Genomic DNA, 15,073 nt, shown 5'->3' on the forward strand with positions numbered 1-15,073 from the left:
AGTGGGGGGGGGGTATTTGGGGGGGCCCTGGGGTGGTTTGGGGGTGCAGGGGGGGGTTGGGGTTGTCCCAGAGGGGATTTGGGGGTGCAGGGGGGGGTTTGGGGGTGCAGGGGGGTATTTGGGGGTGTCCCTGGGGGCGTTTGGGGGTGCAAGGGGTGGATTTGGGGGTGCGGGGGGGGGTTAGGAGTGGGGGGGGGTATTTGGGGGGGCCCTGGGGTGGTTTGGGGGTGCAGGGGGTGTTGAGGAGGGGTTGGGGGGTGCAAAGGGGGGATTTGGGGGTGCAGGGGGGGGGTTGGGGGTGTCCCTGGGGGGGGTTTGGGGGTGCGGGGGGGGGGCAGGGGCTGCACTGACCCAGTGCCCTGGATCCCAGTGCCCGTACTGGTGCCAGGGGGATCTGGGGGGGGGGCTCAGGGGCAGCTTTTGGGGCGCTGGGCTGGGTTTCGGGGGGCCTGGAGGCAGCTCTTGGGGTGCAGGTGCCAGTTCTGGGGTGCTGGAGTCGATTTTTGGGGGGCCGGGGGGGATTTTTGGGGGGCAGGTGCCTGTTTTGGGAGTTCCAGTGCTATTTTCAGGGGTGCAGGTGCCACTTTTAGTGGTTCCGATGCCATTTTTGGGGTGCAGGTGCCACTTTTAGGGGTTCTGGTGCCTTTTTTGGGGGTGCAGCTGCCACTTTCAGGGGTGCAGGTGCCACTTTTGGGGTTCCAGTGCTATTTTCGGGGGTGCAGGTGCCACTTTTGGGGGTGCAGGTGCCACTTTTGGGGTTCCAGTGCTATTTTTGGGGGTGCCAGGGCCACTTTTAGGGGTGCAGGTGCCACTTTTGGGGTTCCAGTGCCATTTTTGGGGGTGCAGATGCAGTTTTTGGGGGTGCCGGTGCCATTTTTGGGGGTTCCAGTGCCATTTTTAGTGGTTTTGGTGCCAGTTTTGGGGGTGCAGGTGCCATTTTTGGGGTTGCAGGTGCCTTTTTTGGGGTGCAGGTGCAGTTTTGGGGGGTTCCAGGGCCACTATTAGGGGTGCAGGTGCCTCTTTTGGGGTTCCAGTGGTATTTTCGGGGGTGCAGGTGCCATTTTTGGGGGTGCAGGTGCCACTTTTGGGGGTTCCAGTGCCTTTTTTAGTGGTTTTGGTGCCATTTTTGGGGGTGCAGGTGCCTTTTTGGGGGTGCAGGTGCCGTTTTTAGGGGTGCAGGTGCCGGTTTTTGGGGTTCCAGTGCTATTTTCAGGGGTGCAGGTGCCATTTTTGGGGTGCAGGTGCATTTTTTGGTGGTTCCAATGTCATTTTTGGGGTTCAGGTGCCACTTTTAGGGGTGCAGGTGCCATTTTTGAGGGTTCCAGTGCCATTTTTAGGGGTGCAGATGCAGTTTTTGGGGGTGCAGGTGCCATTTTTGGGGGTTCCAGTGCCATTTTTAGTGGTTTTGGTGCCATTTTTGGGGGTGCAGGTGCCACTTTTAGGGGTTCCAGTGCCATTTTTAGGGGTGCAGATGCAGTTTTTGGGGGTGCCGGTGCCATTTTTGGTGGTTCCAGTGCTATTTTCGGGGGTGCAGATGCAGGTTTTGGGGGTGCTGGTGCCACTTTTGGGGTTCCATTGCTATTTTTGGGGGTGCCGGTGCCATTTTTGGGGGTTCCAGGGCCATTTTTAGTGGTTTTGGTGCCATTTTTGGGGGTGCAGGTGCCTTTTTGGGGGTGCAGGTGCCGTTTTTAGGGGTGCAGGTGCCGGTTTTTGGGGTTCCAGTGCTATTTTCAGGGGTGCAGGTGCCATTTTTGGGGTGCAGGTGCATTTTTTGGTGGTTCCAATGTCATTTTTGGGGTTCAGGTGCCACTTTTAGGGGTGCAGGTGCCATTTTTGAGGGTTCCAGTGCCATTTTTAGGGGTGCAGATGCAGTTTTTGGGGGTGCAGGTACCATTTTTGGGGGTTCCAGTGCCATTTTTAGTGGTTTTGGTGCCATTTTTGGGGGTGCAGGTGCCATTTTTGGGGTTCAGGTGCCACTTTTAGGGGTTCCAGTGCCATTTTTAGGGGTGCAGATGCAGTTTTTGGGGGTGCCGGTGCCATTTTTGGTGGTTCCAGTGCTATTTTCGGGGGTGCAGATGCAGGTTTTGGGGGTGCTGGTGCCACTTTTGGGGTTCCATTGCTATTTTTGGGGGTGCCGGTGCCATTTTTGGGGGTTCCAGGGCCATTTTTAGTGGTTTTGGTGCCATTTTTGGGGGTGCAGGTGCCTTTTTGGGGGTGCAGGTGCCGTTTTTAGGGGTGCAGGTGCCGGTTTTTGGGGGTGCAGTGCTATTTTCAGGGGTGCAGGTGCCATTTTTGGGGGTGCAGGTGCCTTTTTTGGTGGTTCCGATGTCATTTTTGGGGCTCAGGTGCCACTTTTAGGGGTGCACGTGCCATTTTTAGGGGTGCAGGTGCCACTTTCAGGGGTCCAGGTGCCATTTTTGGGGGTGCAGGTGCCATTTTTAGGGGTGCAGATGCAGTTTTTGGGGGTGCCGGTGCCATTTTTGGGGGTTCCAGTGCCATTTTTAGTGGTTTTGGTGACAGTTTTGGGGGTGCAGGTGCCTTTTTTGGGGGTGCAGGTGCCTTTTTTGGGGTGCAGGTGCAGTTTTCGGGGGTTCCAGGGCCACTTTTAGGGGTGCAGGTGCCACTTTTGGGGTTCCAGTGCTATTTTTAGGGGTGCAGGTGCAGTTTTTGGGGGTGCAGGTGCCATTTTTGGGGGTTCCAGTGCCATTTTTAGTGGTTTTGGTGCCATTTTTGGGGTGCAGGTGCCTTTTTTGGGGTGCAGGTGCAGTTTTGGGGGGTTCCAGGGCCACTTTTAGGGGTCCAGGTGCCACTTTTGGGGTTCCAGCGCTATTTTCGGGGGTGCAGGTGCCACTTTTGGGGTTCCAGTGCCATTTTTGGGGGTGCAGATGCAGTTTTTGGGGTGCAGGTGCAGTTTTGGGGGGTTCCAGGGCCACTTTTAGGGGTGCAGGTGCCGCTTTTGGGGTTCCAGGTGCCACTTTTGGTGGTTCCAGTGCCATTTTCGGGGGTGCAGATGCAGTTTTTGGGGGTGCAGGTGCCACTTTTAGGGGTGCAGGTGCCATTTTTGGGGGTGCAGGTGCCTTTTTTGGGGGTGCAGGTGCCATTTTTAGTGGTTTCGATGCCATTTTCAGGGGTGCAGATGCAGTTTTTGGGGGTGCCGGTGCAGTTTTTGGGGGTGCAGGAGCCGGTTTTGGGGTGCAGGAGCCGTTTTCGGGGTGCGGGCAGCGTTTTCGGGGTGCTCAGAGCGGGCGGCAGGGCTCCTGGCGGCTGTAGTGCTCGAAGTGGCTGCGCCAGCGTCCCATGTACGAGCTCCAGCGATGGAATTCCAGCCGCCACTGCCGCTCGGCGTCCTCCAGCGCCCCGGGGCCACCTAGGGGGGGACCCCAAAACTCACCCCGGGAACCCCGAAAACACCCGCAGGCCCCAAAACTCACCTCGGAGACCCCAAAACTCATCTCGGAGACCCCAAAATGGACCTCAAAGACCCCAAAAAACCCTTGAGGAACCCTCCAACCCCACCTTGAAGGTCCGAACCAGCACCAAGAGGCTCCGCTGAGCCCCCTTCTTCATGGGGGGGGGGACAGGGACCCCCTGAAGGGACCCCAAAACCCGCTCCGAGAAGCCAAAAGGGACCTCAGGGACACCCCAAACCTGAGCCCAGGACCTTCTCCACCTCCCCACGTTCACCTCCCCACGTTCTCCACCTTCCCAGCTCCATCTCCCCAAGATCTCCACCTCCCCATCTCCTCCACATCCCTGGTCCCACCTCCCCAGGTTCTCCATGACCCCAGTTCCACCTCCCCATCTTCTCCACAGCCCTGGATCCACCTCCCCACCTTCTCCACGACCCTGGTTCCACCTCCCCACCTTCTCCACAACCCCCAAATCCCACCTCCCCATCTTCTCCACATCCCTGGTCCCACCTCCCCAGGTTCTCCATGACCCCAGTTCCACCTCCCCATCTTCTCCACATCCCTGGTTCCACCTCCCCACCTTCTCCATGACCCCAGTTCCACCTCCCCACGTTCTCCAACCCCCCACGTTCTCCACCTCCCCACGTTCTCCACCTCCCCACGTTCTCCATCCCCCCACCTTCTCCACCCCCCCACGTTCTCCACCTCCCCACGTTCTCCACCTCCCCACGTTCTCCACCTCCCCACGTTCTCCATCCCCCCACGTTCTCCATCCCCCTACCTTCTCCATCCCCCCACGTTCTCCATCCCCCCACCTTCTCCATCCCCACACGTTCTCCATCTCCCCATCTCCTCCACCTTCCCGGTTCCACCTCCCCATGTTCCTCATCATCTCTGGTCCCACCTCCCCATCTTCTCCACGACCCCAAATCCCACCTCCCCATCTTCTCCATGACCCCAGTTCCACCTCCCCATCTTCTCCACATCCCTGGTTCCACCTCCCCACCTTCTCCATGACCCCAAATCCCACCTCCCCATCTTCTCCACCTCCCTGGATCCACCTCCCCATCTTCTCCATGACCCCCAATCCCACCTCCCCACCTTCTCCACGACCCCCAATCCCACCTCCCCATCTTCTCCACATCCCTGGTTCCACCTCCCCAGGTTCTCCATGACCCCAGTTCCACCTCCCCATGTTCTTGGTCCCCAGTTCCACCTCCCCACGTTCTCCATCCCCCCATGTTCTCCATCTCCCCATCTCCTCCACCTCCCTGCTTCCACCTCCCCATGTTCCTCATCATTTCTGGTTCCACCTCCCCATCTTCTCCACGACCCCAGTTCCACCTCCCCATGTTCTTGGTCCCCAGTTCCACCTCCCCACGTTCTCCATCTCCCCGGTTCCACCTCCCCATGTTCCTCATCATCTCTGGTTCCACCTCCCCCTCTTCTCCACGACCCCCAATCCCACCTCCCCATATTCTCCACATCCCTGGTTCCACCTCCCCATCTTCTCCATGACCCCAGTTCCACCTCCCCATGTTCTTGGTCCCCAGTTCCACCTCCCCACGTTCTCCACCTCCCCGCTCGGTCCCCGTGTCCCTCACTGGTGACGTTGAGGAGCTTGGGCAGGAACCGTGTCCAGAAGGCGCAGGCCTGTGCCCGGAGGCCCTTGGCCACCGCCAGGGGCCGCGCGTTGAGCCGGGCGTAACGCTGCTCGCCGGCCGTGTAGGGCGGCCACCGGCCCTCCTGCTCCCACGCCTCGTTGGGGTCCCTGCAAGGGGGGGGGGGGGAGGTCCTCAGCGGGAGATGGACACCGGAGGTCCCCAACACCTCCATCCAGCCATGGAGGCTCCTCATCGCCTCCAACCGGCCATCTCGACCACCCATGGAGCTTTCTCCACCCACCCAACCACCCCATAAAACATCTCAGGAGGCTTCTCTTCCCCCCTCACTCCATCCACTCAACCTCCATCCTCTCAACCATCACCTCAACCACCCCATAAAACATCTCAGGAGGCTTCTCTTCATCCCTCACTCCATCCACTCAACCTTCAACCGTCTTCTCATCGCCTCAACCATCTAGGGAGGCTTCTCTCCACCCATCCAACCACCCAACCACCCCAGAAAACATCTCAGGAGGCTTCTATTCCCCCCTCACTCCATCCATCCAACCTCCATCATCTCAACCATCACCTCAACCACCCCAGAAAACATCTCAGGAGGCTTCTCTTCATCCCTCCATCCATCCATTCAACCTTCAAGCATCTCCACAGCCTCATCCCCATCCATCTCCTCATCGCCTCAACCACCCATGGAGCTTTCTCTCCACTCAACGACCCCAGAAAACATCTCAGGAGGCTTCTCTTCCCCCCTCCCTCCATCCACTCAACCTTCAACCATCTTCTCATCACCTCAACCACCCATGGAGCTTTCTCTCCACCCACCCAACCGCCCCATAAAACATCTCAGGAGGCTTCTCTTCATCCCTCCCTCCATCCACTCAACCTTCAACCATCTCCCCATCACCTCAACCACCCATGGAGCTTTCTCCACCCACCCAACCACCCCAGAAAACATCTCAGGAGGCTTCTCTTCCCCCCTCACTCCATCCACTCAACCTCCATCCTCTCAACCACCACCTCAACCACCCCATAAAACATCTCAGGAGGCTTCTCTTCACCCCTCCCTCCATCCACTCAACCTTCAACCATCTTCTCAGCGCCTCAACCATCTAGGGAGGCTTCTCTCCACCCATCCAACCACCCAACCACCCCAGAAAACATCTCAGGAGGCTTCTCTCCATCCCTCACTCCATCCATCCAACCTCCATCCTCTCAACCATCACCTCAACCACCCCAGAAAACATCTCAGGAGGCTTCTCTTCACCCCTCCCTCCATCCACTCAACCTCCATCACCTCAACCACCACCTCAACCACCCATGGAGCTTTCTCCACCCACCCAACCACCCCATAAAACATCTCAGGAGGCTTCTCTTCACCCCTCCCTCCATCCACTCAACCTTCAACCATCTTCTCATCGCCTCAACCATCTAGGGAGGCTTCTCTCCACCCATCCAACCACCCAACCACCCCAGAAAACATCTCAGGAGGCTTCTATTCCCCCCTCACTCCATCCATCCAACTTCCATCACCTCAACCATCACCTCAACCACCCCAGAAAACATCTCAGGAGGCTTCTCTTCCCCCCTCACTCCATCCATCCAACCTCCATCACCTCAACCACCACCTCAACCACCCATGGAGCTTTCTCCAACCACCCAACCGCCCCAGAAAACATCTCAGGAGGCTTCTCTTCATCCCTCCATCCATCCACTCAACCTTCAATCTCCACAGCCTCATCCCCATCCATCTCCTCATTGTCTCAACCACCCATGGAGCTTTCTCTCCACTCAACCACCCCAGAAAACATCTCAGGAGGCTTCTCTTCACCCCAGAAAACATCTCAGGAGGCTTCTCTTCCCCCCTCCCTCCATCCATCCAACCTCCATCACCTCAACCACCACCTCAACCACCCATGGAGCTTTCTCCACGCCCCCCACGGCCCCAGAAAACATCTCAGGAGGCTTCTCCCGCCTACCCGGTGCGGGCGAAGTTGCCCCAGTAGCGCATGATCCTCCGGCTGAGCCGCTCCTCCTCGGCCGTGTAGTTCAAGGTGGGGTTGAGGGGCTGCCCGAAGACGAACTCGATCTCGTAGCCGTGGGGGACGCCCATCCACGGCGGCCACAGCAGGTTGGAGGCCCGGTGGTCGAAGAGGTACGCGTAGACCTTCCCTCCTTTCTCCGCCCAGCGCTGCGCGAAGTGCATCAGGGGACACACCACGTTGTGGTCGCCCACGATGTCGTCCAGGGCCTCGCGGTTCTTCACGGGGTTGTCCTGGTCCGACCAGTCCGTGTACTGCAGGACCACGGCCTCGGCCGCCAGCTCGTTGGCTTGAGGGACCCCCAACCTCACCCCTCCTAGAAACTCCTCGCGGCTAATTAAGCTCTCGTTATCCTTCCCGAAACCCGGCACGCCGTACACCAAGAAGTAGGTCCCTTCGTCTTGGACGGCTCCCAGGAGGACCTCGGCCTCGGCGCCTCCTCCGGCCGCCAACAGAGCCTCGGGGGTGTCCACCAAGAAGTCCCCGTCCACCACGGGGACGAAGGCGAAGCGGAAGACGCCTTGTTGGGGTAGAACCGACGCCTCTTGCTCCACCAGCTCGGGGGGCGTCTTGGCGCGGAGACAAGCCAGCAGCTCCGTCTCGTTGGCGGGGTTGGCGCATCCCACCAACTTGGCCAAGGTGGCCGCCCTCCTGCGGCCTTCGGTCGCCCCCACGGTGGCCCAGGGCCCGTTGGGGGACCCGCTCTGGAGGACGGCGCGTCGGAAGAGGCGCCGGCTCGCCGGGGCCAAGAGGTGCAGCCCCACCGAGGCGGCGCCGGCGCTTTCTCCGAAGACGGTGACGGCGCCGGCGTCGCCGCCGAAGGCGCCGATGTTGGCTTGGACCCACCTCAAAGCCAACCGTTGGTCCATCAAGCCGACATTGCCCGGCGCTTCTGGATGACCCGGTAACGCCAAAAAACCCAAGGCGCCCACCCGGTAGTTCATGGAGACCACCACCACGTTCTCGGAGCTGGAGAGGTAGCGCCCGTCGTAGACGTCCAAGGAGGCGGCGCCGCTGTAGAAGCCGCCTCCGTAAATCCACACCAAGACGGGGACGGGGACGACGGGCCGAGGGGACGGGACCCAAACGTTGAGGTAGAGACAATCCTCGCTCATCTCCCGGTTGGGGTTCCACATCTCGGAGCCGCCGAAGCCCGGGAACATGGTGTCCACCGCCTGGTAGCAGGCGTGGCGGTGGCCGGAGGCGTCCAAGACGCCGTCCCAAGGGCGAGGGGGTTGAGGGGGACGGAAACGGAGAGGCCCCAACGGGGGTTCGGCGTAAGGGATCCCCAAGAAGGCGGCCGCCCGCGAGGAACCCGCCGGCACCAGGACGCCCCGGACGGGGCCCGAGGACGTGGGGACGAGAAGGTCCTCCTGCTCCTCCAAGGAGGAGGAGATGGGGGCGACCAGGAGGAGCAGGAGGAGCACGAGGAAGGAGGAGGACGACGATGGGGATGGGGCGGGAGCCATGGCGAAGGCGGCTGCGGGGAGAGAAGGGGTTAAAGGCGTGGGGCTGGGGGGCAGCCGTGGGGCTGGAGAGCATCTATGGGGCTGGGGGGACCTCAGTCCAATGGGATCTATGGGGCTGGAGAGCATCTATGGGGCTGGAGGGACCTCAGTCCAATGGGATCTATGGGGCTGGGGAGCATCTGTGGGGCTGGAGGGACCCCAATGTAATGGGATCTATGGGGCTGGGGAACATCTATGGGGCTGGGGAGCATCTATGGGGCTGGGGGGACCTCAGTCCAATGGGATCTATGGGGCTGGAGAGCATCTGTGGGGCTGGGGAGCAGCTATGGGGCTGGAGGGACCTCAATGCAATGGGATCTATGGGGCTGGGGAACATCTATGGGGCTGGAGAGCATCTATGGGGCTGGAGGGACCTCAGTCCAATGGGATCTATGGGGCTGGGGAACATCTGTGGGGCTGGAGGGACCTCTGTCCAATGGGATCTATGGGGCTGGGGAGCATCTATGGGGCTGGGGAACATCTATGGGGCTGGAGGGACCTCAGTCCAATGGGATCTATGGGGCTGGGGAGCATCTATGGGGCTGGAGGGACCTCTGTCCAATGGGATCTATGGGGCTGGGGAGCATCTATGGGGCTGGAGGGACCTCTGTCCAATGGGATCTATGGGGCTGGGGAGCATCTATGGGGCTGGAGGGACCTCTGTCCAATGGGATCTATGGGGCTGGGGAACATCTATAGGGCTGGGGAGCATCTATGGGGCTGGAGGGACCTCAGTCCAATGGGATCTATGGGGCTGGGGAACATCTATGGGGCTGGGGAGCATCTATGGGGCTGGGGGGACCTCAATCCAATGGGATCTATGGGGCTGGAGAGCATCTATGGGGCTGGGGGGACCTCAGTCCAATGGGATCTATGGGGCTGGGGAACATCTGTGGGGCTGGAGAGCATCTATGGGGCTGGGGGGACCTCAGTCCAATGGGATCTATGGGGCTGGGGAACATCTATGGGGCTGGGGAGCAGCTATGGGGCTGGAGGGACCTCAATCCAATGGGATCTATGGGGCTGGGGAGCATCTATGGGGCTGGAGAGCATCTATGGGGCTGGGGAGCAGCTATGGGGCTGGGGGGACCTCAGTCCAATGGGATCTATGGGGCTGGGGAACATCTATGGGGCTGGGGAGCAGCTATGGGGCTGGAGGGACCTCAATCCAATGGGATCTATGGGGCTGGGGAGCATCTATGGGGCTGGGGAGCATCTATGGGGCTGGGGAGCAGCTATGGGGCTGGGGGGACCTCAGTCCAATGGGATCTATGGGGCTGGGGAACATCTGTAGGGCTGGGGAGCAGCTATGGGGCTGGGGGGACCTCAATCCAATGGGATCTATGGGGCTGGAGAGCATCTATGGGGCTGGGGAGCAGCTATGGGGCTGGAGGGACCTCAATCCAATGGGATCTATGGGGCTGGGGAACATCTGTGGGGCTGGGGAGCATCTATGGGGCTGGAGGGACCTCAATCCAATGGGATCTATGGGGCTGGGGAGCATCTATGGGGCTGGGGAGCATCTATGGGGCTGGAGGGACCTCAATCCAATGGGATCTATGGGGCTGGGGAACATCTATGGGGCTGGGGAGCAGCTATGGGGCTGGAGGGACCTCAATCCAATGGGATCTATGGGGCTGGAGAACATCTATGGGGCTGGGGAGCATCTATGGAGTTGGAGGGACCTCAATCCAATGGGATCTATGGGGCTGGGGAACATCTATGGGGCTGGGGAGCATCTATGGGGCTGGGGGGACCTCAATCCAATGGGATCTATGGGGCTGGGGAGCATCTATGGGGCTGGAGAGCATCTATGGGGCTGGGGGGACCTCAGTCCAATGGGATCTATGGGGCTGGAGAGCATCTGTGGGGCTGGGGAGCAGCTATGGGGCTGGAGGGACCTCAATGCAATGGGATCTATGGGGCTGGGGAACATCTATGGGGCTGGGGAACATCTATGGGGCTGGAGGGACCTCTGTCCAATGGGATCTATGGGGCTGGGGAGCATCTATGGGGCTGGAGAGCATCTATGGGGCTGGAGGGACCTCAGTCCAATGGGATCCATGGGGCTGGGGAACATCTATGGGGCTGGAGAGCATCTATGGGGCTGGAGGGACCTCAGTCCAATGGGATCTATGGGGCTGGGGAACATCTGTGGGGCTGGAGAGCATCTATGGGGCTGGAGGGACCTCAGTCCAATGGGATCTATGGGGCTGGGGAACATCTGTGGGGCCGGAGAGCATCTATGGGGCTGGGGGGACCTCAGTCCAATGGGATCTATGGGGCTGGGGAACATCTGTGGGGCTGGAGAGCATCTATGGGGCTGGGGGGACCTCAATCCAATGGGATCTATGGGGCTGGAGAACATCTGTGGGGCTGGGGAGCATCTATGGGGCTGGAGGGACCTCAATGCAATGGGATCTATGGGGCTGGGGAACATCTATGGGGCTGGAGAGCATCTATGGGGCTGGGGGGACCTCAATCCAATGGGATCTATGGGGCTGGGGAGCATCCATGGGGCTGGAGAGCATCTATGGGGCTGGGGGGACCTCAGTCCAATGGGATCTATGGGGCTGGAGAGCATCTATGGGGCTGGAGGGACCTCAGTCCAATGGGATCTATGGGGCTGGGGAGCATCTATGGGGCTGGAGGGACCTCAGTCCAATGGGATCTATGGGGCTGGAGAGCATCTGTGGGGCTGGAGGGACCTCAGTCCAATGGGATCTATGGGGCTGGGGAACATCTATGGGGCTGGGGAGCATCTGTAGGGCTGGAGGGACCTCAATCCAATGGGATCTATGGGGCTGGAGAACATCTATAGGGCTGGGGAGCATCTATGGGGCTGGAGGGACCTCAGTCCAATGGGATCTATGGGGCTGGGGAACATCTATGGGGCTGGGGAGCATCTATGGAGTTGGAGGGACCTCAATCCAATGGGATCTATGGGGCTGGGGAACATCTATGGGGCTGGGGAGCAGCTATGGGGCTGGAGGGACCTCAATCCAATGGGATCTATGGGGCTGGAGAACATCTATGGGGCTGGGGAGCATCTATGGAGTTGGAGGGACCTCAATCCAATGGGATCTATGGGGCTGGGGAGCATCTGTGGGGCTGGGGAGCATCTATGGGGCTGGGGGGACCTCAGTCCAATGGGATCTATGGGGCTGGAGAGCATCTATGGGGCTGGAGGGACCTCAGTCCAATGGGATCTATGGGGCTGGGGAGCATCTGTGGGGCTGGAGGGACCCCAATGTAATGGGATCTATGGGGCTGGGGAACATCTATGGGGCTGGGGAGCATCTATGGGGCTGGGGGGACCTCAGTCCAATGGGATCTATGGGGCTGGAGAGCATCTGTGGGGCTGGGGAGCAGCTATGGGGCTGGAGGGACCTCAATGCAATGGGATCTATGGGGCTGGGGAACATCTATGGGGCTGGAGAGCATCTATGGGGCTGGAGGGACCTCAGTCCAATGGGATCTATGGGGCTGGGGAACATCTGTGGGGCTGGAGGGACCTCTGTCCAATGGGATCTATGGGGCTGGGGAGCATCTATGGGGCTGGGGAACATCTATGGGGCTGGAGGGACCTCAGTCCAATGGGATCTATGGGGCTGGGGAGCATCTATGGGGCTGGAGGGACCTCTGTCCAATGGGATCTATGGGGCTGGGGAGCATCTATGGGGCTGGAGGGACCTCTGTCCAATGGGATCTATGGGGCTGGGGAGCATCTATGGGGCTGGAGGGACCTCTGTCCAATGGGATCTATGGGGCTGGGGAACATCTATAGGGCTGGGGAGCATCTATGGGGCTGGAGGGACCTCAGTCCAATGGGATCTATGGGGCTGGGGAACATCTATGGGGCTGGGGAGCATCTATGGGGCTGGGGGGACCTCAATCCAATGGGATCTATGGGGCTGGAGAGCATCTATGGGGCTGGGGGGACCTCAGTCCAATGGGATCTATGGGGCTGGGGAACATCTGTGGGGCTGGAGAGCATCTATGGGGCTGGGGGGACCTCAGTCCAATGGGATCTATGGGGCTGGGGAACATCTATGGGGCTGGGGAGCAGCTATGGGGCTGGAGGGACCTCAATCCAATGGGATCTATGGGGCTGGGGAGCATCTATGGGGCTGGAGAGCATCTATGGGGCTGGGGAGCAGCTATGGGGCTGGGGGGACCTCAGTCCAATGGGATCTATGGGGCTGGGGAACATCTATGGGGCTGGGGAGCAGCTATGGGGCTGGAGGGACCTCAATCCAATGGGATCTATGGGGCTGGGGAGCATCTATGGGGCTGGGGAGCATCTATGGGGCTGGGGAGCAGCTATGGGGCTGGGGGGACCTCAGTCCAATGGGATCTATGGGGCTGGGGAACATCTGTAGGGCTGGGGAGCAGCTATGGGGCTGGGGGGACCTCAATCCAATGGGATCTATGGGGCTGGAGAGCATCTATGGGGCTGGGGAGCAGCTATGGGGCTGGAGGGACCTCAATCCAATGGGATCTATGGGGCTGGGGAACATCTGTGGGGCTGGGGAGCATCTATGGGGCTGGAGGGACCTCAATCCAATGGGATCTATGGGGCTGGAGAGCATCTGTGGGGCTGGGGAGCAGCTATGGGGCTGGAGGGACCTCAATCCAATGGGATCTATGGGGCTGGGGAACATCTATGGGGCTGGAGGGACCTCAGTCCAATGGGATCTATGGGGCTGGAGAGCATCTATGGGGCTGGAGGGACCTCAGTCCAATGGGATCTATGGGGCTGGGGAGCATCTATGGGGCTGGAGGGACCTCAGTCCAATGGGATCTATGGGGCTGGAGAGCATCTGTGGGGCTGGAGGGACCTCAGTCCAATGGGATCTATGGGGCTGGGGAACATCTATGGGGCTGGGGAGCATCTGTAGGGCTGGAGGGACCTCAATCCAATGGGATCTATGGGGCTGGAGAACATCTATAGGGCTGGGGAGCATCTATGGGGCTGGAGGGACCTCAGTCCAATGGGATCTATGGGGCTGGGGAACATCTATGGGGCTGGGGAGCATCTATGGAGTTGGAGGGACCTCAATCCAATGGGATCTATGGGGCTGGGGAACATCTATGGGGCTGGGGAGCAGCTATGGGGCTGGAGGGACCTCAATCCAATGGGATCTATGGGGCTGGAGAACATCTATGGGGCTGGGGAGCATCTATGGAGTTGGAGGGACCTCAATCCAATGGGATCTATGGGGCTGGGGAGCATCTGTGGGGCTGGGGAGCATCTATGGGGCTGGGGGGACCTCAATCCAATGGGATCTATGGGGCTGGGGAGCATCTGTGGGGCTGGAGAGCATCTATGGGGCTGGGGGGACCTCAGTCCAATGGGATCTATGGGGCTGGAGAGCATCTGTGGGGCTGGGGAGCAGCTATGGGGCTGGAGGGACCTCAATGCAATGGGATCTATGGGGCTGGGGAACATCTATGGGGCTGGGGAACATCTATGGGGCTGGAGGGACCTCTGTCCAATGGGATCTATGGGGCTGGGGAGCATCTATGGGGCTGGAGGGACCTCAATGTAATGGGATCTATGGGGCTGGGGAACATCTATGGGGCTGGAGAGCATCTATGGGGCTGGAGGGACCTCAGTCCAATGGGATCCATGGGGCTGGGGAACATCTATGGGGCTGGAGAGCATCTATGGGGCTGGGGAGCAGCTATGGAGTTGGAGGGACCTCAATCCAATGGGATCTATGGGGCTGGGGAACATCTATGGGGCTGGAGAGCATCTATGGGGCTGGAGGGACCTCAGTCCAATGGGATCTATGGGGCTGGGGAACATCTGTGGGGCTGGAGAGCATCTATGGGGCTGGAGGGACCTCAGTCCAATGGGATCTATGGGGCTGGGGAACATCTGTGGGGCTGGAGAGCATCTATGGGGCTGGGGGGACCTCAATCCAATGGGATCTATGGGGCTGGGGAACATCTGTGGGGCTGGAGAGCATCTATGGGGCTGGGGGGACCTCAATCCAATGGGATCTATGGGGCTGGGGAACATCTATGGGGCTGGAGAGCATCTATGGGGCTGGGGGGACCTCAATCCAATGGGATCTATGGGGCTGGGGAGCATCCATGGGGCTGGAGAGCATCTATGGGGCTGGGGGGACCTCAGTCCAATGGGATCTATGGGGCTGGAGAGCATCTATGGGGCTGGAGGGACCTCAGTCCAATGGGATCTATGGGGCTGGAGAGCATCTATGGGGCTGGGGAGCATCTGTAGGGCTGGAGGGACCTCAATCCAATGGGATCTATGGGGCTGGGGAACATCTATGGGGCTGGGGAACATCTATGGGGCTGGAGAGCATCTATGGAGTTGGAGGGACCTCAATCCAATGGGATCTATGGGGCTGGGGAACATCTGTGGGGCCGGAGAGCATCTATGGGGCTGGAGGGACCTCAGTCCAATGGGATCTATGGGGCTGGGGAACATCTATGGGGCTGGAGAGCATCTATGGGGCTGGAGG

The 15,073-nt window shown here is 59.8% G+C and overlaps 1 protein-coding gene across 1 annotated transcript; it reads right to left on the minus strand.

The window, feature by feature from the left end:
- Positions 1-229: 229 nt before the first annotated feature.
- ACHE (acetylcholinesterase (Yt blood group)) lies at positions 230-8,547 on the minus strand. The gene is made up of 3 exons (XM_069882900.1): positions 7,009-8,547; positions 5,015-5,181; positions 230-3,367 (listed from the first exon to the last, which is right to left on the minus strand). Exons 1-3 carry the CDS (start codon positions 8,538-8,540, stop codon positions 3,237-3,239), a joined length of 1,830 nt encoding a protein of 609 aa, XP_069739001.1. The 5' UTR covers positions 8,541-8,547; the 3' UTR covers positions 230-3,236.
- Positions 8,548-15,073: the final 6,526 nt, after the last annotated feature.

The sequence above is a fragment of the Phaenicophaeus curvirostris genome, unplaced genomic scaffold, assembly GCF_032191515.1.
Source record: "Phaenicophaeus curvirostris isolate KB17595 unplaced genomic scaffold, BPBGC_Pcur_1.0 scaffold_391, whole genome shotgun sequence".
NCBI lineage: Eukaryota > Metazoa > Chordata > Aves > Cuculiformes > Cuculidae > Phaenicophaeus > Phaenicophaeus curvirostris.

Excerpts from the sequence above, each read along its gene's own strand:
- ACHE (XM_069882900.1), bottom strand. The coding sequence starts at position 8,540 with ATGGCTCCCGCCCCATCCCCATCGTCGTCCTCCTCCTTCCTCGTGCTC. Across the intron at positions 5,182-7,008 it reads GGCAACTTCGCCCGCACCGG|GGACCCCAACGAGGCGTGGG; the intron begins GTAGGCGGGAGA and ends CCCCCCTTGCAG. Across the intron at positions 3,368-5,014 it reads CAAGCTCCTCAACGTCACCA|GTGGCCCCGGGGCGCTGGAG; the intron begins GTGAGGGACACG and ends GTCCCCCCCTAG.